This window comes from Adiantum capillus-veneris, chromosome 7 (genome assembly GCF_014529385.1).
Source record: "Adiantum capillus-veneris isolate H3 chromosome 7, ASM1452938v2, whole genome shotgun sequence".
Classification (NCBI taxonomy): domain Eukaryota; kingdom Viridiplantae; phylum Streptophyta; class Polypodiopsida; order Polypodiales; family Pteridaceae; genus Adiantum; species Adiantum capillus-veneris.
In genome coordinates, this window is record NC_140937.1 from 96,051,754 (window position 1) to 96,075,496 (window position 23,743).

Consider the following 23,743-nt stretch of genomic DNA (forward strand, 5'->3'; position numbering starts at 1 on the left):
AACCATCAAATAATGTCATCTTTAAGTAATGGAGTGGTAGGTCTAGTATGTATGCCGCATAAAACAATGCAAATTTAGATGAATTAAATGTTTTACGTGGCCGTTAGTTGAATTCACAAATGTTGCATATTTGATCCACACGGCTTTCTATATTTAATTCTAGTCACAAAGATTTTTTTTTCACATGAGTTGAAAAAATGTCAAGCATATATACGAAAGTGGGGGACTATAACTTTTATGAGTACTTTGGCTAACATTTTATAAGGTTGTAAAAGCATTTCTTGAGATCATTTCAGATTTCATGTACCATTCTATTTAAATTTGTGAATAAAAGAAACTAAAGTGTCCTTTTTGGTAGCAAACTAGTGTTAACTAATCCGCTTCAAGCCTCATTAAAACACTTTTTGCAACACAGCAACCCAATTTCAGCCAGGACACTTGCTATCGAACAACCACCGGAAAATGGAAGAGAAAAACAAACTAGCAAGGTGTATCACCACGAGTCATTTAAACAATATAACAAATTCATGAGGTATCTGCCGTCAGTTCATTCAGTTTGATTCTCTCAGCTGTGCAACATGTACATGATTCTATGAATGTCCTTCTAAGTAAACTCTCCAGCTTTTGCAAAATGCTGATACTTCCAGGGAAAACCAATATTGCGATTCATAAAAGCAGGATTTAAGCCGAGTTATCCCATTGCCTTCAGTCTATTGCATTACAATGTTCAGCATGCCTCCATTGCCCTGCTACAAAGAATTGCTCTTTCAAGCAAGTTCAACGGCTTGCATTAGCACAAAACTGATGTTTGTGAGCACTCGACATCAAAATTGGTTAGTAATGGGGTACAATTGGCCTCTCCGCTTAGATTGGAATATGCATTGTATACTCTCCACCAGCTAAAAGTGCACTTTTAACAACCAAGAAATCAGGTGGTCACTTCCCTGCAATCCATCCCAGCTTGTTCTCTTGCAAACAATTGCTCAAAATGACCTCTTCCACGAAAGCTGCAGGAGCAGAGAAAGAGCCACTCTATCCAGACTTCTGACAGATGTCTTTGACTATAACATCAGAAAACTTGCCGAATGTTCAGATTTATCCTTGATGTCCTTATGTAATCTATGAATGTCTGGCATGAAAGATCACAGCTGCTAAAATCTGGCAGATCTGACTCTTTGGGATCCACAAATATACGTGGAATGCCTGCTACAATTAAAAGTAAATACTTAAATCCCTGCACCACCCAAAATCTCAACAAACAAACACACCAAGTATTTGATATGATAGAAAAATTAACCATGAAAGCAGCCCCTAGCAGGTCCTGCCATTAATACTACATCTCCACTTCTGAGAAACATTGCAGTAGGACTGTCCTCTCTTGATGGACCACCCAGTAGAAAGATTGCCTTGCATCCGAAACTGTCAAAAATCCATATCGAAAACTAAGTGTCAAAAGTGGTGGAGACACAAAAAAACACGAACACACTAGAAAAACTATGACAACACAATTAAAAAAAATGCTGATCACTTCCAACAGGAAGGTTTAACCACATGAGCCATTTCAAGATTTTCAGCTGCCTCGTGCCTCCAATAACCTATCATGCTAGGGTATGCGGCCCTAGAGATCCTAGAGCGCCGATGCCAACAAGCACATTTTCAGGAGCACCACCCAAACTGAATATTTTCACACCGGCTAGAGACAGATGGAGAGGCCACCGATCGTGATGCTTTCACAGGTCATCCGCACAAAATCCTTAATTCCAAAATGATATTATTAGAGCAGAGCTACCTACCCAATCCATGTTAGGAGACCTATGTTTCATTCAGAGCATACGATAGCAGCCACAAGATACACTCTCATACACGTAGACTCTCATATAGAGCCTTTGAAGCTTCAAGACAGCTAGTAGAGGCAGGAGAGAGCAGATCAAGGTATTCACAGGTGGTGAAATGATCCAGAGCACAATCCACATTGCCTCAATAAAGAGCATCTACCACACTTCCAGTATCACACGGACTCCCAAGTCCCCATTCACTCACGCCCCACACGATAAGAGAAATCCAGTCCATAGAAATGATGATATCTTGCAGCTCTACAATAGAGACATGGATCAACATACATGGCCTGTTTCATGACATCCATTTGGACAAAGCTGCTGCATACTGTTAGCAGTCAGTGGGATTCTTCAGCCGGCTCCTCCAGGGCAGCGGAGAAGCATCGATGCCTCTTTCTCCACATGGGCACGATCGTCGGTTTTTTTCCGTCAGGATCTAGGCCACATCACATGGCATTATGCACCCCCATAGTGGTTCATTCTACATTCGTCGTACAGACCACCTTGATGTTTACACATCGCCACTCCACTTCCTCTGAAAGATAGGCAATTGAGCATCTCCCGAGGTCTCTTATGTACATAGTATATAGCCCAGTTTCTCCACACACAAGAGACATGACATCTCTGAGAGAGAGAGAGAGAGAGAGAGAGAGAGAGAGAGAGAGAGAGAGAGAGAGATCTGGCAAAGGCTCTCCATGCTGATAACAAGCTGCTCATACATGTGACCAAGGGTGGTCCGGCATAGAATTGTCATGCCCAATGGATAGACCAGAGGTACACACACAACTGCGACTGCTACTAACACTGCCAACTGCTCCTGCACATAAGACCGTGACATTGTGCCCTCCTCAGGGCAGCTGGTCTCCTCCTAGCATCGAGAGAGAAATGGAGAAAGAGAGGTACGATGTACATAAGGCTACAAGCATGGCTGCCATCTAGAGGACATCTTGGTCTCTGCACTCCTAGGCCTGCACCAAGGACTAGGTGCTCTGCCTCTATACTGAATGCCCATGGGGATCGTTGCACATAGCTGCCGGTGACATTGACCTACTACTAGGGATGACAAACGCTGGAGCTGAATGGGAAAACGCAGGGTTGTCTGCAGCAAAAATGATTGGCTGACCTGGACCAAAAATGCTGGCTAATCTGGATCCCTCTCCTAGGGCGGTCCTCCCTAGGGGTGCCTTCCACCCAAGTGACTCTGTGCACACTACCTCCCTGCATAAAAACCCCCAGCGGTCTGGGTCGGGCAGCTGTCTACCAGCCCTCACGACCTAATAAATGGGTAAAATAGCAGGTACGCGCACCATATGCCCAGAAGGACCATGGGAAAAATACCGGCAAGGCTGGGGAAAAATACCCCTAGTCTACAGGAGCCTAATGGCCATGGAAGCAAGCCGAAACCCCGAGCTAAACATGGCTAAACACATCCTGACATGGACAGCCACAAAACAGCCCTCACTCCCTAACACCTGTCCTTTGGAGAAACTTGAACCGACTGGACGAATCCAGAGAGATGCGTGAACTCTAACACCCCCTCTCAGATCCTGGAAAGGAAGACGGACTAGGAAGCTGGAGTGAGCAATTTGCAACTGTAAAGAGAGGGTTTCATGGACGAGGATATCTGCAACAAGTCTCAGCAATAGAAAAGTACCTGTAGCATACAATGCAACTGCTACCCCGAATGACCTCCGGGAAGTAATATGTTGTCTGATGAAAGTAAATCCAGCCCTATCAAGAATCTCCTCAAGTCAACCAACTCACAAGTCGCACAACCAGCATTTGCAGAAAGTAAAAGTATTGGTGTTGACTACTCCAAGAGAATGCATCAAAACTCAAGGTAAAGGCATAAACTATTGGTATTCAAATCATTTCCCGACTCTAAAGTGCTCCACTCTCGAGGAAAGAGTCCGAAACATGCACCTCCGGTCATATACCACATGCCAGAATCTCTAAGCTGCTATGGGAAGTCCATAGAAATCAATTGTCCGATGATGAAGAACAAAAGAGTTGCACCAACCACCATATACAAAGATGAACTACAAACTACATCTGGAGGAACCACATCGGAACAGAGAGTGAAAACTACTTATTGATCTTCATCTATCTGGAATACCGCTCAAGAGAACATCACCCCACTCTTAGAGAGAATCGGGAACAAACATCCAACAAAAAGGAATACACATCAATATTGAGACTACAGCTAATACGGCAAGATCAAGAGACCATGCACCCAAGCTCTAAGAGAAGAACAAGGTGCTATAGAAAGTCACCAATTAGGCTATCAATCTTGTCCGCTACACATGGAACCACCAAAATGAAGGAAGTTGTCACAAATTGCTGACGTGTCAAGCCACTAAAGACCCGAGCCAACATGCAGATCCTTGCCGAGGGGCACAAACCCTAAGGCTGCCCATTGCAACACACATCAACCCTATAGACCCCCGGAGATACTCTCTACCCTGTGGGAACCCCAGAGAGCATCAGAAAATGCTGATGTGTATGATTGTTCCGTAAACTGCGGAGGACTGGCCACATGGCAGCAATACGGACGTCCGTGATTTACGGCGCTTTTTGCGGCCTGCGTCAGAATTTGGCCTTGCTTTTTGCTGCGCAAAACAGCATGAGAAAGAGAGAGAGACTCTTGCTTTTTGAAGGCTCCTTTATTAAAGCACAAGAGCTTGAGAGAGAGAGATTACTTCTGCTTTATTTATGAAAGCTTTTAAGTTTTCAGCTTTTAAAAAGAATACTTTTGGCATCCCTTGTACTCTTTAAATATGTGAGCAGGCCTCTCACAACTCAGAGCATATGGACGCAGAGTCTGAGTGTGAGCGCCTGCCCGCACCCTTGTACTTTGAACACAGATTAATACAAAAAGAAATACCGAAAGGGGCGCCAGTCTTTGGGGCCAATATCTCTAGGCACAGAACTCCGCCGGGCCACTGTTGAATCAATTGTGAACTATGAACTGTTTTGAAGTGGAAATTTGGTGCTGTTGCGGTAGATTCTTGACTTCGAGTGTCCAAGTCTGTTACAGTGGTATCAGAGCACAGCCAATTTTCTCTTCTACGGGAAATCGGATCCCAATTTTTTTTTCCACAGCACCTATGGCTTCAGGCAAGGATCAGTCGACTCCCTCTGCATCCAGAGATGCGGGAAGGGATCACAACGAAGATTCCGACAAGGAGTATGGCCCGCCTCGGCCTACTCAGGCGGAGCGTCGAGAGATGGAGCATCGTGAATTAATCGGCGATGCAACAAAGATGATGCTCAATTTTGCGAAGGACCCAAAATTTGCAAAATATATGAGCGAGACTTCTTTTCAGGAAGTGCATGCGCAGTGGCAGAAAACCACAACACCACCCCCAAAACCCGCTCTCAAGAAACCTTCTGCTCACAAGAAATATTCAGAGAAGGAATTAGAAGAGGTGGTTGATGCACGGATTGCTCAGCTTTTTGACGCACAAAACAAAGCTAAAAAGCACGGCAAAAAGCAGAAGAACGGCACTGACTTCCCGGGTTATTTGGGTCGTCAATCGACATTTGAAAAGGCAAAGAAACAGAAGAAGCGTGTTCGATTTGAAGAAGTCCCAGTTCTTCTTCTTCTTCTTCTTCTGACAGTTCTTCTAGCTCATCTTACTCGAGCAAAGAAGACCACAAAGGCAAAAAGCGAAGCAAGAAACAACGCTTCGGAAAGGGCAAGAAAAAGGCAAAGAAGTCTAAATCTCGCCCGGTGAGTGACAGTTCTACAGAGAGGACTCGTCTACAGACAGTTCAGACTCTGACGATAGCAACTTTTATGAAAAGAAGAAGAATTTTATAAAGCCAACCAATATGACTTTCTGGAAGATAAAAGCAAGAAGGTCCAAGAGTTTAAGGAAGGTGGACAGTCAATTAAATTTGACACGTTTTCGGGATATAGAGATGCTTCAAAGGCTTTGTCTTTTGTACAGTAGTTTGACATCGCTTTCGCGAGAGGACGCTACTCAGAGCACTCTAAGATTGGGAGAGCTGCCTCTTACTTTAAGGGGAATGCTCGAACTTGGTGGTCCACGCTTCTTTTAAACAAGACTGCGCCAGTTAAATGGCTGAAATTTAAGAAGCTTTTTCTTTCTTCTTGGCTGACTCAAGAGTATGAACGCGATATACGAGCTGCTTGGAACCATCTTCGGATGACCAAGAAAGATACAGCGGACGCTTATTACGAGAGATTCTGGAGCTCTTTTCTACCCGTCTCTTCATTCAAGAAGATCTCGTTCAGAGAACAGATTAGGCAGTTTACCTTGGATCTACCTACAGAGATTTGAGATCACTGCTTGGAACAGAAGTCAGCTTCTATTCAGGAGTTGATGAGTCATGCGAAACGGGGTTTTGCCATTCACTCTGGCAGTCTGACCTACCCCACTGATGAGGTCATGACACAACGAGCCGAACAGACTTCAACAAATGAAAGTAGAAAGAGAAAGAGCAACCCAGAAAAGAAGGATGCACGACCCAAGCTTACTCCTCAGGAGAGAGCTCGCTTCATTTGGGAGGGGAACTTGCCATACCTCTAAGTGGCGTGGATGGTGAGATGATCGGTTTTTCCAAAAAAGGCCAGAAAGCAATAAAAAATTCTAATGTGAAACCTTCCCAGCCAGGTGGTTTTCAATTGCCCATAGAACGCAAGGCTTCCTTTATCTTCTCTTCTGTAAAAGGTTGATCTAATACTATTGCATCACCAGGAGAGATAATAGATCGTACAAATTGCAAAAGTTCACAACAACTAGCCTCCAAAACATCCCACAAGACATTCAAAGTAGCGGCAAAAGAAGAAGAAAAGTAGAGTTTAGCACAATCAGCCAATTCTTGCAAAGAATTAGACCATTTTCGTGGGAAAATGTGTACGAAGCATTTAAATGACGTTGCATCCCCTCCGGGGGGTCAAAAATCAGCACAATATCATCAGCATACTTCGAATTAAATCAGGAATTTACAATATATGGTCATTTTAGAAAATGTGAAAAATGTATAACCCAATCTTCACCGTTTCTTTGTATTCATCTTCGATGTGCATTTGTACCCCTTTCGTCTTTAGCAGCTTCTGTTAACTAACGCCGGCTCAGTTAACATTCCCCCCTTCCGATTTTAGTGCCCGTCCTCGGGCACTGTTGAAAAGTGTTCGTGGAGGCTGTGGAAGGTTTTTGATTGGTTGATGATGGGCTGTCTTCATTTTTGTCGTTGATGAGGTTCATTCTATTGTAGGATCTTCATTGGTCCAAATTCGTTTCTGATATGAGAGATGATGTCGCATTTGTCCATTGTAGCAGCATAATGGCGAGGATGGATATGTGATCAGACCGGCCTACATGGACACTCATTTATCGTACACTATTGGTCAAATGTGCACATCATTGCACTAATTAGAGATTGCGACTTGCAAATTTAGAAGTGTACTTGCAGAAGCCAAGATATGCAAGTTGTGTCATATAGAGCTAGAGACAGAGTTACATCATATTTGTCATCGTCCGGTATACTATGAGATACGAGGCCGCTTTCACTATCTATTCAAAGAGGATTTTGAACCGTTGGCTAGAGTCATGAGATATCAAGATCAAAGATGCTTTGCTAGAGCTGCGCAGACATAGGGAGAGTTTCTTGAGGAGACTAGGCAATGGGAGACATTCACAGAGGGAGATCACTGACTTCTTTAGAGCAGGGACTGAGCAGCTAGCTGAGCATGCTTTACAACAGACTTCAAAGCCCACTCATACCAAAGGTATAGTAGTGGGCAGAGCCACTGAGCTCGGGAGAACTAGACGTCCACGTCCTCGAGGGCGACCACGACATCGACGGAGGCTCCATCAGAGGATCAGGACTATTCTAGCACGATATGGGAGACCGATATGGGAGACGCCCAGTACGATTGTTTACAGAGGCGGACATTGACGAAGCTCTTCGGTGACCAATGTAATACTTTCTCGGACATCCACCCGATGTCGGGCATCCTTGGGCATTGATGATGATGATGATGATTTCACTCTGACGATTTTAGTCTTTTAGTTTAGTCTTTCACTTTAGTTCATTTTATCTTTGTACCCAGACATTGGATCACATCCACAAGGATTGTATCAGTTTGGTCTCATAGGTCATTTTGGCCTTTTGAAGACCTTTAATATAACATTTCATTTCATTTCATCTCTCTCTCTCTCTCTCTCTCTCTCTCTCTCTCTCTCTCTCTCTCTCTCTCTCTCTCTCTCTCTCTCTCTCTCTCTCTCTCTCTCTCTCTCTCTCCTCTCTCTCTCCCTCTCTCTCTCTCTCTCTCTCTCTCTCTCTCTCTCTCTCTCTCTCTCTCTCTCTCTCTCTCTCTCTCTCTCTCTCTCTCTCTCTCTCTCTCTCCTCTCTCTCCTCTCTCTCTCTCTCTCTCTCTCTCTCTCTCTCTCTCTCTCTCTCTCTCTCTCTCTCTCTCTCTCTCTCTCTCTCTCTCTCTCTCTCTCTCTCTCTCTCTCTCTCTCTCTCTCTCTCTCTCTCTCTCTCTCTCTCTCTCTCTCTCTCTCTCTCTCTCTCTCTCTCTCTCTCTCTCTCTCTCTCTCTCTCTCTCTCTCTCTCTCTCTCTCTCTCTCTCTCTCTCTCTCTCTCTCTCTCTCTCTCTCTCTCTCTCTCTCTCTCTCTCTCTCTCTCTCTCTCTCTCTCTCTCTCTCTCTCTCTCTCTCTCTCTCTCTCTCTCTCTCTCTCTCTCTCTCTCTCTCTCTCTCTCTCTCTCTCTCTCTCTCTCTCTCTCTCTCTCTCTCTCTCTCTCTCTCTCTCTCTCTCTCTCTCTCTCTCTCTCTCTCTCTCTCTCTCTCTCTCTCTCTCTCTCTCTCTCTCTCTCTCTCTCTCTCTCTCTCTCTCTCTCTCTCTCTCTCTCTCTCTCTCTCTCTCTCTCTCTCTCTCTCTCTCTCTCTCTCTCTCTCTCTCTCTCTCTCTCTCTCTCTCTCTCTCTCTCTCTCTCTCTCTCTCTCTCTCTCTCTCTCTCTCTCTCTCTCTCTCTCTCTCTCTCTCTCTCTCTCTCTCTCTCTCTCTCTCTCTCTCTCTCTCTCTCTCTCTCTCTCTCTCTCTCTCTCTCTCTCTCTCTCTCTCTCTCTCGCGCGCGCGCCTGACACTTGGAGCCTATCTACTATTGTACCTATCTTCAAGTCAAGAGACCCTATGGAGGTTGTACGCATCCATTCTTAAGCAGCAACTCAGTAGATGGGCAGAGAGGGAGAGGATACGCACAGGCGGGCAAGCCAGCTTCAAGAGAGGCTTTTCTACTCTTGACCATATCTTGACACTCAGAACCATCATTGAGGAGGGCAGATCACATGGGAGACGGATCTATTGTAGCTTTGTGGACTTTCGCAAAGCATTTGACACAGTACCCAGAGCTAGATTGATGCGCAGACTACAGGAGATGGGAGTACCTACAGAGCTCATTTGGGGGATCGTGGCATTATACAGGTGTCAGTAGTGGGGCATGTACGCACCTCAGAGGGTCTATCTACACCGGTTCACTCCACTATTGGGGTGAATCAGGGCTGCCCGCTCTCTCCTACTCTATTCAGTATGTATGTGGATGAGGTTTCTGACTACATTGAGAGCGATGGTGATAGAGGTGCACAGCTGGCAGGGACATGGATTCCACTATTGTTATATGCGGGGAACCTGGACATATCTCCACGAAGTGCCCTAAAAAGGCACAGAAAGAACAGAATGACAAGGACAACGAAAGGCCTGAGAGTTCGAGAGCAACTGAGGAACGTGGAAGAAAAGACAAGATGAAAACAGGACTAGTTCCACATTGTGTGGGTACCGATCCCAACACAATGGACGAGAGTACAGAACTTTGTTGAGCTTGGGGCAAAGTGAAAGACCAAGAGGCCCTGATCTTCTTTGATGGAGGAGCCAAGGCCAACTTCATTTCACCGGAATTGGCGGCGTGGCTCGAGATCACTCCCGATTGGATGGGACCACTTGCAGACCGGCAGGGACGTAGCCATTACACCTATCATTGGCAAACTTCGGTTGCATTGTCAGGGGTATTTGGGGCATGAGCACTTTTACATAATGCCTTTGGAAGGTTGTGGTGTTCTCATAGGAATTCCCTGGTACCGCAAGAACAACGCCGTGGTCGACTATCGGGCGAGGAAAGCGACTTTGACTATAGAGAAGGGCAGAACCATTGTACTTGACATTAAATTGAAGGGCGAGTCTGTCCCTATTGTATCGGCTTCGGCCATTTCTAAATTAATGAAATCCAGTCTGTTTGTTTACTCGATCTTTATGAAAGAATTGAGTGATAAGGATAGGACAAATATGTCTAAACTTGATAAAGAACACCAAGATTTTCTCCACTCTCACGCCGATTGCTTCTCAGAGGGCCTACCAGGCGAGTTACCACATGCTCGTCCTGAAGATCATACCATTGATCTGATACCTGGAAGCACACCACTGAACCGGCCACCTTACCGTGTGAGCCGAGCACAAAATGAAGAGATTATGAACCAAGTGAAAGACCTCTTGGAAAAGGGTCTTGTCTGGCCTAGTACTTCACCGTATTGCTCTCAAGTGTTGTTGGTTTTGAAGAAAGACGGACCTTGGACAATGCGCATCAATTATAGAGCTCTCAAATGTTGCTAAATTGGCTTTATCTTTTAGAAAAATAATTCTAAATGAATTATTGGATTTATAAGTGAGAGGGATTTCTCGCTTGGAACACCAAGGAAAAATAATTCTAAATGAATTATTGGAATTTTAAGTGAGAGGGCTTTTCTCACTAGAGACATCCGAGTACAGAGTATTCCTAGTGCGTCATTCAAAGTAATGACGGGAACACTGAGAACGGGAATATCTGTAAGGCCACCAGGAACGGGTACTTCTGATGCGTCACATCGGATGGGTGACAGGGAGCATCGGAAGAAGTATCCGACCATCCGGGAACGGAGATCTGTGATGCGTCATAGGATGGGTGACATAGAGCATCGTGAAGGAGATTGTACCGTAAGTTCGGTAGGAAAGGACTAGGTGATGGGTATTCCTGATGCGTCACAAGGTGGGTGACGGGTGCATTGGAAAGGGAATATCCATAGTCGGGAGGAAATTCCGAACTGTGTTAGAATTGTGCACAAGGAAGAAGCAAGCACTTGAATGAAGATCGGTTTAGAGGAAACTTTGAGGAAAAACAGATGCTTTTTGAGAAAGCGGGATTGCTTTTCGAGAAAGCAGATGCTTTCCCGCGAGGAAGTCTATGTCTGCATTTCAACTGTGCATGTGATTGCATCCAGGGACGCCTGGGAAGTGCTGTGAAAGCATTCTTTTTAACTTATAAGGTTTTATTGAGTTTTTGGGCAGGTTCAAACTATTTTTTTTAAAATACGCTCGCCGCCCACTTAATAAGTGGGCAGCCATCTAATAAATAAGGCAACAGATCAGCCAGCGTTTTCTCTCTCTTTTTCTGGCAGAACAGAAAAAAAAAAAAACGGCCGCGATCTCTACGCGAGCAGCTATTCGTGCTCGTGGCTAGGAGCTATAAAAGCATCACATGCCCTCACTCAGAGGGGAGGACCAATCTTTGCAAGGAGGAGATGCTGCTGCAGATTTCAGCCGTAAAGAAGACGTTGCCGGTGATGCCCATGGCTGCCCCAAGTGTACCAGATGTCGCCAAGACCCAGTGCGCGAGTTCCCTCGCAAAGAAGTGCCTACGAAGCGTGTTTCCATAGAGACAAGTTGCTGTTTTTCTCTGTTTTCAGCCCATAAACGTCGTAGACGGGGCTAATTTACAAGAAGGAACCCGAGAACACACCTCTTTTGTGTGTAGGATTGGAAGAGAGGATTTTCTATGGAGAGATCTCTTCCGGGGAATTGCTTTTCGAGAACGGAGTTGCGTTTCGAGCGTCGAGACTTTGAAGGTAACGATTTTCATGTTATGAACTCTGAGTATTTGTTTGCAGGTGTACTTCCTCTTAGTGAGGGAGCAGGAGCAGAGGAAGGTATAAGCCTCTGCAGGAGAAAAGCGCTCTGAGGAACTAGAGCCAGATCAGCCCAAGGGTTTCGTACCCGAGTTTGGGAAGTAGATCCACGGAACGGAGAGAGGTAGTCTCTCAAGTTGTGATCCGGAAGTTGGGATTCCCAAGTAAGGATTTCGTGTCCGGGAAAGTAGAGTTGTTCTGCGGGAAGAGGACTCTGGAAAGAGAGTTGGAAAAGAGTTGCAGGGATGCCATGCCCTGAGTCTGGAAGGTGAGATCCAGAGGCGAGAACCTTGATTCTCGAGGAATTGGAATAAGGAATGGAAGTTCCTTGGAATAGGGTTTTGCCCTAGGAATCGGAAGCTGAGGCTTCCGGGAACCATCAAGTCTTATTCTAGAACGAACGTGGTAATACATTCGGTTCAAGTGCTTGTATAGACTTCTCCTCAGTAATAACGATACTATTACGGGGGGGGGACCAGCCCATCTTCTGGTCCCGAGTACTGTGTCGATCTTCTCACTCTCTATCTCTCTCTCTATTTATTTCTCTCTATATCCTCTGGCTTCAGTAATAAGTGATAAATCCTATTTATCCGAATGTATTTTATATTGTTATGCGCTCCCGTTTGTGACATCAACAAAATCACCATCAAGAACGGATTTTTGATCGATGATATACTCAACAGATTACAAGGATCCTTGTGCTTTAGCAGGATTGATTTAAAGAGTGGATATCATCAGATCAGAATCGCGCCGGGAGACGTCTACAAGACAGCATTTCGGATGACTTTTGGGTTATTTGAGTTTTTGGTGATGCCTTTTGGCTTAACCAATGCTCTTGCGACATTTAACCGGATGATGGACAAGATTTTTCGAGAGTGCAGGCTATTTGTTGGCACTTTCTTTGATGATATCATTGTTTTCTCCAAGAATGAGGCAGAACATAGAGATCATCTGCTTCAAGTCTTTCAGGCATTACGAGATCACAAGTTAGTGATTAATGCAAAGAAAAGTGAATTTTTCCTACCAGAGATACACTTTTTGGGACACAATGTCTCAGCAGCAGGAGTGCAGATGGATCCGGCCAAGATAGAGACTATCCGTGATTGGCCCGATTTAAAGAATGTCCATGAAGTTAGAAGCTTCTTGGCATTGTGTTCGTACTACAGGCAGTTCATTCGAAAGTTTGCAGAGGTTGCTTCCCCTTTGCATATCTTGACACAGAAAGGAGTCCCTTTCTCGTGGGGACCCACAGAGGTGACTGCCTTTCAGACTTTGAAAGAGAAATTGACTACGGGACCAGTTTTGACTTTGCCGGACTTGCAAAAGTTATTTGAAGTATATTGTGATGCTTGTGGTCGTAGTCTCGGTGCGATCTTAATGCAAGAAGGCCATGTCATTGCTTACGAGAGCCGATTGTTCTCAAGGCCGGAATTGACAGCACAGATTTATGAGAAAGAGCTTTTGGCGGTTATCCATGCTCTTACTCAGTGGCGACATTACCTACTCGGAGCAGATTTTACTGTCTTTACAGACCATCAGAGTTTGCGCTACTTCTTGTCACAGAAGCAGCTATCGGAAAAGCAGATGCAGTGGGCGAACATCTTGCCACAGTTTCACTTCCAGATCGTCCATGTTCAGGGACAGAAGAATTTGGTGGCAGATGCTTGGTCTCGAAAGCCGTTGGTTCTAGCTATTTCTGCGATACATCATAGGAGCTTCGAGGATATGGTCGACCAGTATGCCATAGATCAAGATTTTGCAGACGTTTTCACACAGATACGGAATGGGGAGACAGTAGCGGGATATTCCATTCGGGATGGCTACTTGATGAGGAAAACCATGTTGTGCCACAGCCGTTGAGGAAAAAGGTTATGACTGAATGCAATTGTCCACCTTTTACGGGTCATTGTGGCATTGCTACCACCATGAAAGGGGTAGAGAGATACTTCTTTTGGCCGAGACTCAAGAAGGATGTGGAAGAGTTTGTGCGCAGTTGCCTGGTATGCCAAAAGGTCAAGTTTGAGAGGCATAAAGCACAAGGATTGTTACAGTCTTTGCCCATACCCACCCGCCCCTAGGAAAATATTGCAATGGATTTCATTTTTGATCTCCTGAGAACACAGAGTGGTCACGATGGTATCTGGACTGTTATTGACAGATTTAGCAAGCAGGATCATTTCATTCCAGTGAGGAAAACAGTCAAGCCGGATCACTTAGCGAGAATGTTTGTGGCCCAGATTTTCAGATTACATGGCATGCCTGAGACAATTGTCTCCAGCAGTGACCCAAATTTACGAGTTTGTTTTGGAAGGCAATTTGGGAGAACTTTGGCACGCGGTTGCAATTCTCTTCATCGTTCCACCCGCAGACTGACGGGCAATCCGAGATTGCCAATTCAGTGGTTTTAGATTTATTGAAGTCTTATATCTTGGATCAGAAGACTCAATGGGAAAAGTATCTACCTTTGGTGGAATTTGCCTACAATAACACGATACGCTCTTCGACACGGAAGGCGCCATTTGAGATTGTTGAAGGTGTTGCGAAGGTTCCACCCTTCCTAAGCACGAAAGATAAGATTTTTGAAGCGGATGAGTATACGCGCGACTTAGACACGGCTTTTGCCAAGGTCCGCGAGGCTTTGCAGAAATCTCAAGAACGACAGAAAAAGGCAGCGGATCACCATCGTCACGATTTGAAATTGAAGGAGGATGATTGGGTGCTCTTACGTTTGAGAAGGCACGCCTGAGAAAGGAGAAGGGAAAGGAGAGGCTTTTTCCAAAGCTTAGTATGCGATACTACGGACCTTTCCAGATCTCTGAAAAGATCAATGATGTCTCCTTCCGACTGAAACTGCCTGACACTTGGAGGATTCACAATGCATTCCACGTGAGTCTCTTGAAACCTTTTAAAGGTGATGTGCCTGATGATGGGGAACCTGATGAGCAACCCGAAGTGGAAGAAAACGAGGAGATCCTTGTTCCTGAACAGATTTTGGCACATAAGTACACAAAGAATAAAGGTAAAGTACGAAGGCGGTTCTTGGTTAAGTTCAAAAACTATCCTACATTGGATGCGAAGTGGATGGAGGAGGAGGACCTAGAAGATACTCCTCAAATTGTGAAACTTTACCTTGAAGCTTTTGGTTTAGCATAGTCTACTCCAAATGGAGCCCAGAATTCAGCTTGGCCGAAGATCTAGTGCAGTGGGATGCACAAGAGGGGAGTTACTCCGCTCCTTTGTCAACAGATGCCTTAATTTTTGTATATTAAAGTCACTGATGTCTCTTTGAGCTTCAGGGATACTAAGAGCTGATAGTATTCTGCTGTATGACTTTATGAAATGGAATTCCTGAATATGAAACTGATTTGTTCTTGACTTGTTTGTAAGTGCATGCAACATTTTGGTCTAATTGATCTCGAATAGACATGGTTGCAATAGGGGTTAGTCGATCGGCCATCTATGAGGTCCCGATGGATCTAAATGCGATTGCTAGCTACATTGCCGATAAATCATGGTCTAAGATCCAAATGAATGTTGAACGTCATGTGATGTCCTGTGATGTCTAGTGATGTCCTATGATGTCGTGTAATGTGACTGTCGATTGGTACACGTGCTAGATGTGTGTTCCTAGTACGTAGGTACTAGCAATCAGTGTCTTTATGGCTTCTGTCTGTTTTGTAGGTGTAATCGAGGGCGATTATAATGCTTTCAAGAGGGGGGTATGTCACAAACTGATGACGTGGCTGCCCATTGCAGCACACATTTAACCCTACAGGCCCTCGTAGATACTCTCTACCCTGTGGGAACCCCGGAGAGCATCAGAAAATGCTGACGTGTGACTGTCCCGTAAATTGCAAAGGACTGGCCACGTGGCAATAGTACGGACGTCCATGATTTACGGTGCTTTTTGCGGCAACCTGCGTTAGATTTTAGCCTTGCTTTTTGCTACGCAAAACAGCATGAGAAAGAGCGAGACTATTACTTTTGAAGGCTGCTTTATTAAAGCATAAGAGCTTGAATGAGAGAGATTCCTTCTGTTTATTTATGAAATCTTTTAAGTTTTCAGCTTTTAAAAAGAAGCTTTTGGGGCTCTGCTTTTGGCATCCCTTGTACTCTTTTATATGTGAGCAGGCCTCTCACAACTCAGAGCATCTGGACACAGAGTCCGAGTGTGAGCGCCTACCCGTACCCTTGTACTTTGAACGCAGATTAATACAAAAGGAAATACCAAAAGGGGCGCTAGTCTTTGGGGCCAATATCTCTAGGCACGGAACTCCGCCAGGCCACTGTTGAATCAATTGTGAATTGTGAATTGTTTTGAAGTGGTTATTTGGTGCTGTCGTGGTAGATTCTTGACTTGGAGAGTCGAAGTCTGTTATTACAGGGACCCCGTCTGATGGGGCCCAAGTGGCTAGGATTAAAATAAAGCAAGAGCGCACACACAATGACTTGCACATAAATTGATGACGTGGCAGGACTGTACAGTCATCCCGCGAATTGCATTGACATGCCAACGTAGCAACTGTACGGACATCCACGTTTTCCGTTGATGGTGTGGTAACTCTACAGATTTCCATGAAACGCACTGGCAGCTTTGGGCGTCAACTTTTGGGACCAAATGCTGTCACAAAATGTGATGACGTGGCTGCCCATGTGTACACACACACCTTGCACAAGCCTGGAAAATACAGAGACGCTAAAATGCTGACGTGGCTGACTGTACCGCTGCACGATCCCGAAAATTGCGGAAGGCTAGACACGTGGCAGGCTGTACGGACTTCGGCAGATTGCGGCGTGTTTGGCGGGCTGATCAGCGGCAGCTTTGCTGCTTTTCCTACGCAAGGAGAGAGAGACAGCCTTCTCCTTTATTCTACGCAATTGAATAGAGAGAGAGAGAGAGAGAGAGAGAGAGAGAGAGAGAGAGAGAGAGAGCTTTACTTTTTGAAAGCCTTGCTTTAATTTACAAGCAAAAGAGAGAGAGAGAGAGAGAGAGAGAGAAAGAGAGCGAGAGAGCCTTGCTTTAAATTTTTAAAGGCTTTTAATTTCCAGCTTTTGGGCTCTGCTTTTGGCATCCCTTGTAAACTTTTAAAAGAGTCTCTGGGCTCTCACACTCTCAGAGCATCTGGATGTAGAGTCTGAAAGTGAGTCCCGCCCGACTTACTTGTACTTTGAACACAGATTAATTGTCACGTGACACATCCCAACCCTATGTGTCCGTGGACAAGCTACACCACAACAGGGTTCCCGTCAATCAAGTTAGTTTAGATTAGCAGTGATCTGGCACTTTTGTGAGTCTATTCGTAGACCGTGCATGCCTAGTCACTTAGCATAGATGCATATCCTCCGGTTGCACGCAGCATGATCATTGGAATTCCCATCAGAATCCATTAGCATCAGTTAGGGGAATTTTCCATTGCATTTAGCCTATTTTCCTATTTTTGGTTATTTTCAATTATTATTTTTAAGTGACTTTCCAACAAAAGTAGGTAGGGCAATTTTGCTAAGTTAATATATAAGCAAACCCAAGTTACCACTTTCTGGAGAAGAGGCAGCAGAAGCTTCCCGCTCAACAGACAACTTCTCAGCAGTACCCCCCCCTCATGACCCCCTAGCGTTTTTGCATCCTGACCCCATCCTTGGCGATCCCTTCCACAGCAGGCCATCACCATCCATCTTCAGCCCCTAGGGTTTGCAGATCCCCGCCATCGCCAGCAAATTCATCAAGCTTCCCTAGCGTTTTCCCAAAACAGCCCAATCAACGTTTTTGGATTGCAGAGCCAGATCAGCCTAGCGTTTTTGGCTAGCAGCAGGACCAATCAGCGTTTTTGTTTTCAGCCCTAATCTGCATCAGACCACAGCGTTTTCAGCCTTATGCACAGTAGCAGATCAGCCCCAATTTGGTTGCAGATGTTCCCCCATTTTCAGCCATAAAAACGCAGCCAAAACAGTCATTTTCAGCCACCGAAACAGTCCCGAATTTCAGCAGATAGAAGACCACAGATTTCAGCCATCAAGTCGTCGTTGTCATCACTGTCGTCGTCACCGGCATAGTCCCATTGCATACGCATTGTACACCTTTGTGCAATCAAAGTAGACCACTCTCGCCGACGAGAGTGGGGCCTTGGGAGGAGGGTTTTACAACCTCTCGGCTGTCGTATCTCTTCTCTCTCCTTCTCACGGTCTCATTCACTTGCACGCACAATATCCACTCACTTTGTTCGTGATCACAGCACTCTACAAGACGGAAGGCTCTCTCCTTCCCTAAGAACTAAAAGGAACCTTGAGCAAATAAAGATCACTAATCTTGAGAAAATACAACATTCATTCCGTTGCACCTAACATTGGTATCAGAGCTTTGGAAGTGTTCTGCATTACTCAAGGAAAGAACCACAAGAACCACAAGAATTTTTTTTTGCTTGTTGCGATCGCACGAACCCAAGTTTACTTGGACGTGGCGATTCCTAACCGTGTTTTGTTGAAGAGTGACAGGAATCCCAAGAAAGAAGGGCTTGTCCAGCCTCCCCTTGTGTCTCTTTTCACTCATTGAGAGCGGACCGTGCATTTAGCGGCCGGCCAATCGACGTGAGGTGGGAAAAAGCAACCTTGGCGTGAGCGCAAGGCCACCAATGGGTGCGCCCACAGAAAAGAGTAGAACTCGGGTGAAGAGAAGATCCTTCTCAACGCGATTTGCAAGAGAAAGAAAACCTCAAGAACCTCAAGAACCCAAGAACCAAGACCCTCAAGAACCCAAGTTCCTCGCGAGCTTAAGACCCCAAGATCATAGTGCATGGTCGTCACCCGAAGCGGAATGGATACTTCGCATACAGGTGATGAGCATGAGAGAGGCGACAAAGACTCGTCCCCACCCGGAGATGATTTCTTCAACCCTCCCCCTTCGCCATCTACGCAACCAAGTGCTATGGAGGCACTAGTCAAGCAGATGATGGCCATGACAGATAGACAAGAAGCAAGTCGCCTTGCTCAAGAACGTGAGCGCGATGAAAGAAACGCAAGACTTGCCGCAAAACAAGAAGAAAATCGACTTCCTAAGGAACGTGAGCGCGATTAAAAAAACACAAGACTTGCCGCACAACAAGAAGAAAATCGACTTGCTCTCGAACGCGAGCGCGATGAACGAAATGAACGAAAAGCAGAAAAGGACGCCGAGCGTGAAGCTCAAAGGGAGATTCGCAATCAAGAATTTATTTCCCAATTGCTAGCCTCGAAGACCGAACCACCCAAAGATCGTGGGAGTTCGTCAAGTGAAGCAAGCCACGACGCGGATTCCAACCATCCAGTTACAGAAAGTTGACTTTTAATAAGTATGACGGTAAGATGGATGCTACAGTTATTCATTCTTGGTTGCATCAATTTAATGCTTATTTTGCGACAACTAAGAAGACAGGGAATAGCAAAGTTTTGACGGCAGCTATGTACCTTGCCGGTGATGCCATCAATTGGTACCACGCATAGCAAGAGGCACAGCTAGCCGCGCACCTAGAGGCAACCGACGATTTCACGCCCCTCTCTTTTAGTTGGGCTGATTTCCAAGACAAGCTCAAGGCGCGGTTTATACCACCTCAGTACCTTGCACGATTGAAGGACGATTGGCGCGCTCTCAAGCAAAATGGTATGCCGGTTATGTCTTTTTCTAATCGTGTTTTGCAGCTAGGTACCCAATTACGCATGTCCGATGATGAGCGCAAAGAGGCTTTTCTCTTTGGATTGGACGAGTATATCAAGTACGATGTCAAGGTATTCGATCCAATCGATCTCAACAAGGCGATAGCGATTTCTCTCGCACAGGAGATGAAGCACAACAAGGGAAAGCCTAAGGAGAACAAGATTTCCACAAGTACCTAGCAGACTTCTCAGAACCCGCAGAACGGTAAGAATGGTAAGAATGATAACTCTTCTAACCAATCTTCCAACAGTCTCTCATCAAAGAATTCTTCCAATGAATCTAAGGGTAAGGCTAACACAACTGCTAAACCTAAGCTTACTCCAAATGAAAAGGTAGCACAAGGAATTGTAGGAGGATACATCACGTCGGAAGAACAAAGCACTTATTCTAAGGAAGGTCGTTGTTTTCATTGTCACATTAAGGGTCACATAAAACGAACATGTCCTAAGCTTGAATCGAATGAATCTAAAGAACCCACAGCACCCACTACATCTGTCAATGCAATGAATGATAACACGATTGTGCCCAAAGTTTCTCAGGACCCTCCCATTGATGATTCTCTCATTAAATGTTATGGTCGTACCTCGGGGCACCGTTTTGTCATATTGTTTGACCCAGGTAGTATGCATGATGTGATCAGCTCCTCTCTTGTTGAGAGAGCCCGCCTTGAAGTTAGTCCCAGATCTCCTATCAAGGTCTCTGGCTTTCGTTCTGGTATGGACGCTCTCATCACAGCGGAGTGCCTTGATGTGTTGTTTGCAATTCAATAGACTGCCTTCACTAGAAGATTTGTTGTTTCTCCTGTCTCAGGATGTGATATGATTTTGGGCATTCGATGGTTTCGTGAAACTGATGCTTTCATAAATTTTGTGGCTAACACTATAACTCTCAAGCCGACAGTGATTCTCCTACTGTCTTTCATGGAGTGGACACTGCTCCTTCTCCATCTCTCATTGCTAATATGCAGGACAAGGTTGAAAGGATTCGAGATAAGGAGACTCTCTCAGTCTCTTTTTCTCCACAGCATGACACACAGAACTTGCATGATTATGAGAAGCATGATGATTTGAATGATAATGATTTGCATGATAATTTGGATGAAAAAGACGAGCATGATGAATTGCATGAAGATGATGTGATTGTTCACAAGGATGATGAGTTAGTGGATGCTTTTTCTAGCGAAGCTAACCTCGTTGTAGATTCGATCAATCACCAAGAATTGATCTTGGCTTTCGAGTCAAGGCCCACAGATCCCCCACAAGAAGATTCGATAGATCCCGAAGAACCGATCTTGGCTCTCGAGCCTTGGTCCAAAGAACCATCACAGGAAGTATTATGTGTTTGCATGATTGATATGCACGCATTGTTCGAGTGTTTCATTCGTGAAGGTTTCCTGTATTTTAGTCAGCATCGTTATGTGATCCCTTTTCCTAGGCATGACATATTGTATGTTGAGCACGTTTCTCTCATGGATGAGCACGAATGTATGCGGATTGTTCATGAAAAGTTGAAAAGTTTGTATATAAGGAAGTCACATTCCATGTCTCTTCCTTGGCATGACACATTTTCCGAACGAGCACATGATTGTATGAGCACCAAGCATGGGCATTTCCATTGTGATTTGCCACAGTGGATTGATTTTGATCAAACAGAAAAGATTCGAGCGCATTGTTTGCATGTGTTTGATGAACGGGTTGTCACTCCGTCTCTATGTTCATCGACATGGCATACACAATCTTTAGAGAAGACAAGATTTTTTTCCTTCACTTTACATGGAATGGGTATGTTCATGGTTTTGTGTTGGAGATGGTTTCAGGAATTTTCAGCCATGGAGATTCTTGAAGACGAAAGAAGCAGATCTCTAGACGAAGTTGACGCAAGAAAGGAGATTCAAACGACTTTGTGTCGCTCTCGCCGCGACCCAAAGAAGCAAGCATTGCAGACCTTTATGAAGTTCAAGTACCGCTCGACCCACACAGTAGAGTGGGCCGACGAAGAGTCCCTTCCAGGATTCCGGATGCTGTTGGCGATCTCTCTCGACGCCATACAGTTCGGTACCAGTACCTCACTTTAAAAAGGAGGGGATGTCACGTGACACATCCCAACCCTATGTGTCCATGAACAAGCTACACCACAGCAGGGTTCCCGTCAGTCAAGTTAGTTTAGATTAGCAGTGATCTGGCACTTTTGTGAGTCTATTCGTAGACCGTGCATGCCCAATCTCTTAGCATAGATGTATATCCTCCGGTTGCACACAGCATGATCATTGGAATTCCCATCAGAATCCATTAGCATCAGTTAGGGGAATTTTCCAGTGCATTTAGCCTATTTTCCTATTTTTGGTCACTTTCACTTATTATTTTTAAGTGACTTTCCAACAAAAGTAGGTAGGGCAATTTTGCTAAGTTAATATATAAGCAAACCCAAGTTAGCACTTTCTGGAGAAGAGGCAACAGGAGCTTCCCGCTCAACAGGCAACTTCTCAGCAGTACCCCCCCCTCATGACCCCCTAGCGTTTTTGCATCCTGACCCCATCCTTGGCGATCCCTTCCACAGCAGGCCACCGCCATCCATCTTCAGCCCCTAGCGTTTGCAGATCCCCGCCATCGCCAGCAGATTCATCAAGCTTCCCTAGCGTTTTCCCAAAACAGAACAATCAACGGTTTTGGATTGCAGAGCCAGATCAGCCTAGCGTTTTTGACTAGCAGCAGGACCAATCAGCGTTTTTGTTTTCAGCCCTAATCTGCATCAGACCACAGCGTTTTCAGCCTTATGCACAGTAGTAGATCAGCCCCAATTTGGTTGCAGATGTTCCCCCATTTTCAGCCATAAAAACGCAGCCAAAACAGTCATTTTCAGCCACCGAAACAGTCCCGAATTTCAGCAGATAGAAGACCACAGATTTCAGCCATCAAGTCGTCGTCGTCATCGGCATAGTCCCATTGCATCAATCCATTGCATACGCATTGTACACCTTTGTGCAATCAAAGTAGACCACTCTCGCCGACAAGAGTGGGGCCTTCGGAGGAGGGTTTTACAACCTCTCTGGTGTCGTATCTCTTCTCTCTCCTTCTCTGAGTCTCATTCACTTGCACGCACAATATCCACTCACTTTGTTCGTGATCACAGCACTCTACAAGACGGAAGGCTCTCTCCTTCCCTAAGAACTAAAAGGAACCTTGAGCAAATAAAGATCACTAATCTTGAGAAAATACAACATTCATTCCGCTGCACCTTACATTAATACAAAAAGAAATACCGAAAGGGGCACCAGTCTTTGGGGCCAATATCTCTAGGCGCGGAATTCCGCCGGGCCAGTGTCGAATCAATTGTGAACTGTGAACTGTTTTGAAGTGATCTTTTGTGGTGTCGTGGTAGATTCTCGACTTGGAGTGTCCAAGTCTGTTACAAATGCCTTTGAACTGGAAGCTTTTCATGTAAACTGCTTTTAGAGGCCAAGGGCCTTTAAATATGACTCATGGGCTCTTACTCTGCCAATCTACCCGTGCGAGATGCAAAGCAGAGCCATGAGAGTTCTACCTTGTTGAAGCAATATAAAGAAACACCAAAAGGAGCGCCAATGTCACGAAGTGATGACATGGCATGGCCAACTGGAAGAGAAATGGCTGAGTGGACAAGAAACACTAAACGGACCAACTTAAAGAACTATGGAGCACCGGTCGAGAGGCTTAAAACCCTAAACACCATAATCTTGACATCTGGAAGAGATTTCCGTAAATCGCGCTAACATGTTGACATGGCAGTCCATACGCATGGTGACGTGGCACGACTACACGGATTTTTTGGATTTTGCATTGCTGGTGCCACGTGGCATGTTGCACGGACTTATTAGCCACTCCCACCCTTTGTCCATCGCGCATCGGGTGCGCTCCCGTCTTCATCGCTCTATCTTAAAGGTGCATAAGCCATAAAGAACCCCAGATTACACATGGGTTTTCGTGTAAAATCTAACAAAGATAACACCTCTTGGTGGGCAGGTAAAGAAAAGTTGGAATTGAAGAAAGGAATGAAGAAGTGGGCAAATTTTTCAAAAGGGAAGTTTGCCAGAGTGAAGTACAAACGTCAATTGCAGGTTGACATATGTGTGAAAAGATTGATGAAGTGCTTCAGAGACCCGAGATTTGAGAAATACCTAAAGATTTACACGATGGATGAAATTCGCTCGAGATGACGTGAGGCCATTGATCCTCCTCTCAAGTCGAGAAGAAAGCTGAAAGGACAGACGAGTGCAGAAAAGC

The 23,743-nt window shown here is 45.2% G+C and overlaps 1 protein-coding gene across 1 annotated transcript in view; it reads right to left on the reverse strand.

Moving 5' to 3' along the window:
• Positions 1 to 460: 460 nt before the first annotated feature.
• The window catches only part of LOC147454263 (oxidoreductase, 2OG-Fe(II) oxygenase family protein), a 66,962-nt gene continuing 43,679 nt past the window's right edge, over positions 461 to 23,743 (reverse strand). The window contains exons 6-7 of the mRNA XM_086516295.1: positions 1,298 to 1,419; positions 461 to 1,203 (exon numbers count right to left, since the gene is read on the reverse strand). Coding sequence (XP_086372421.1) covers positions 1,070 to 1,203; positions 1,298 to 1,419 — 256 coding nt within the window. The 3' untranslated portion in view covers positions 461 to 1,069. The remainder of the gene's footprint in view (positions 1,204 to 1,297; positions 1,420 to 23,743) is intronic.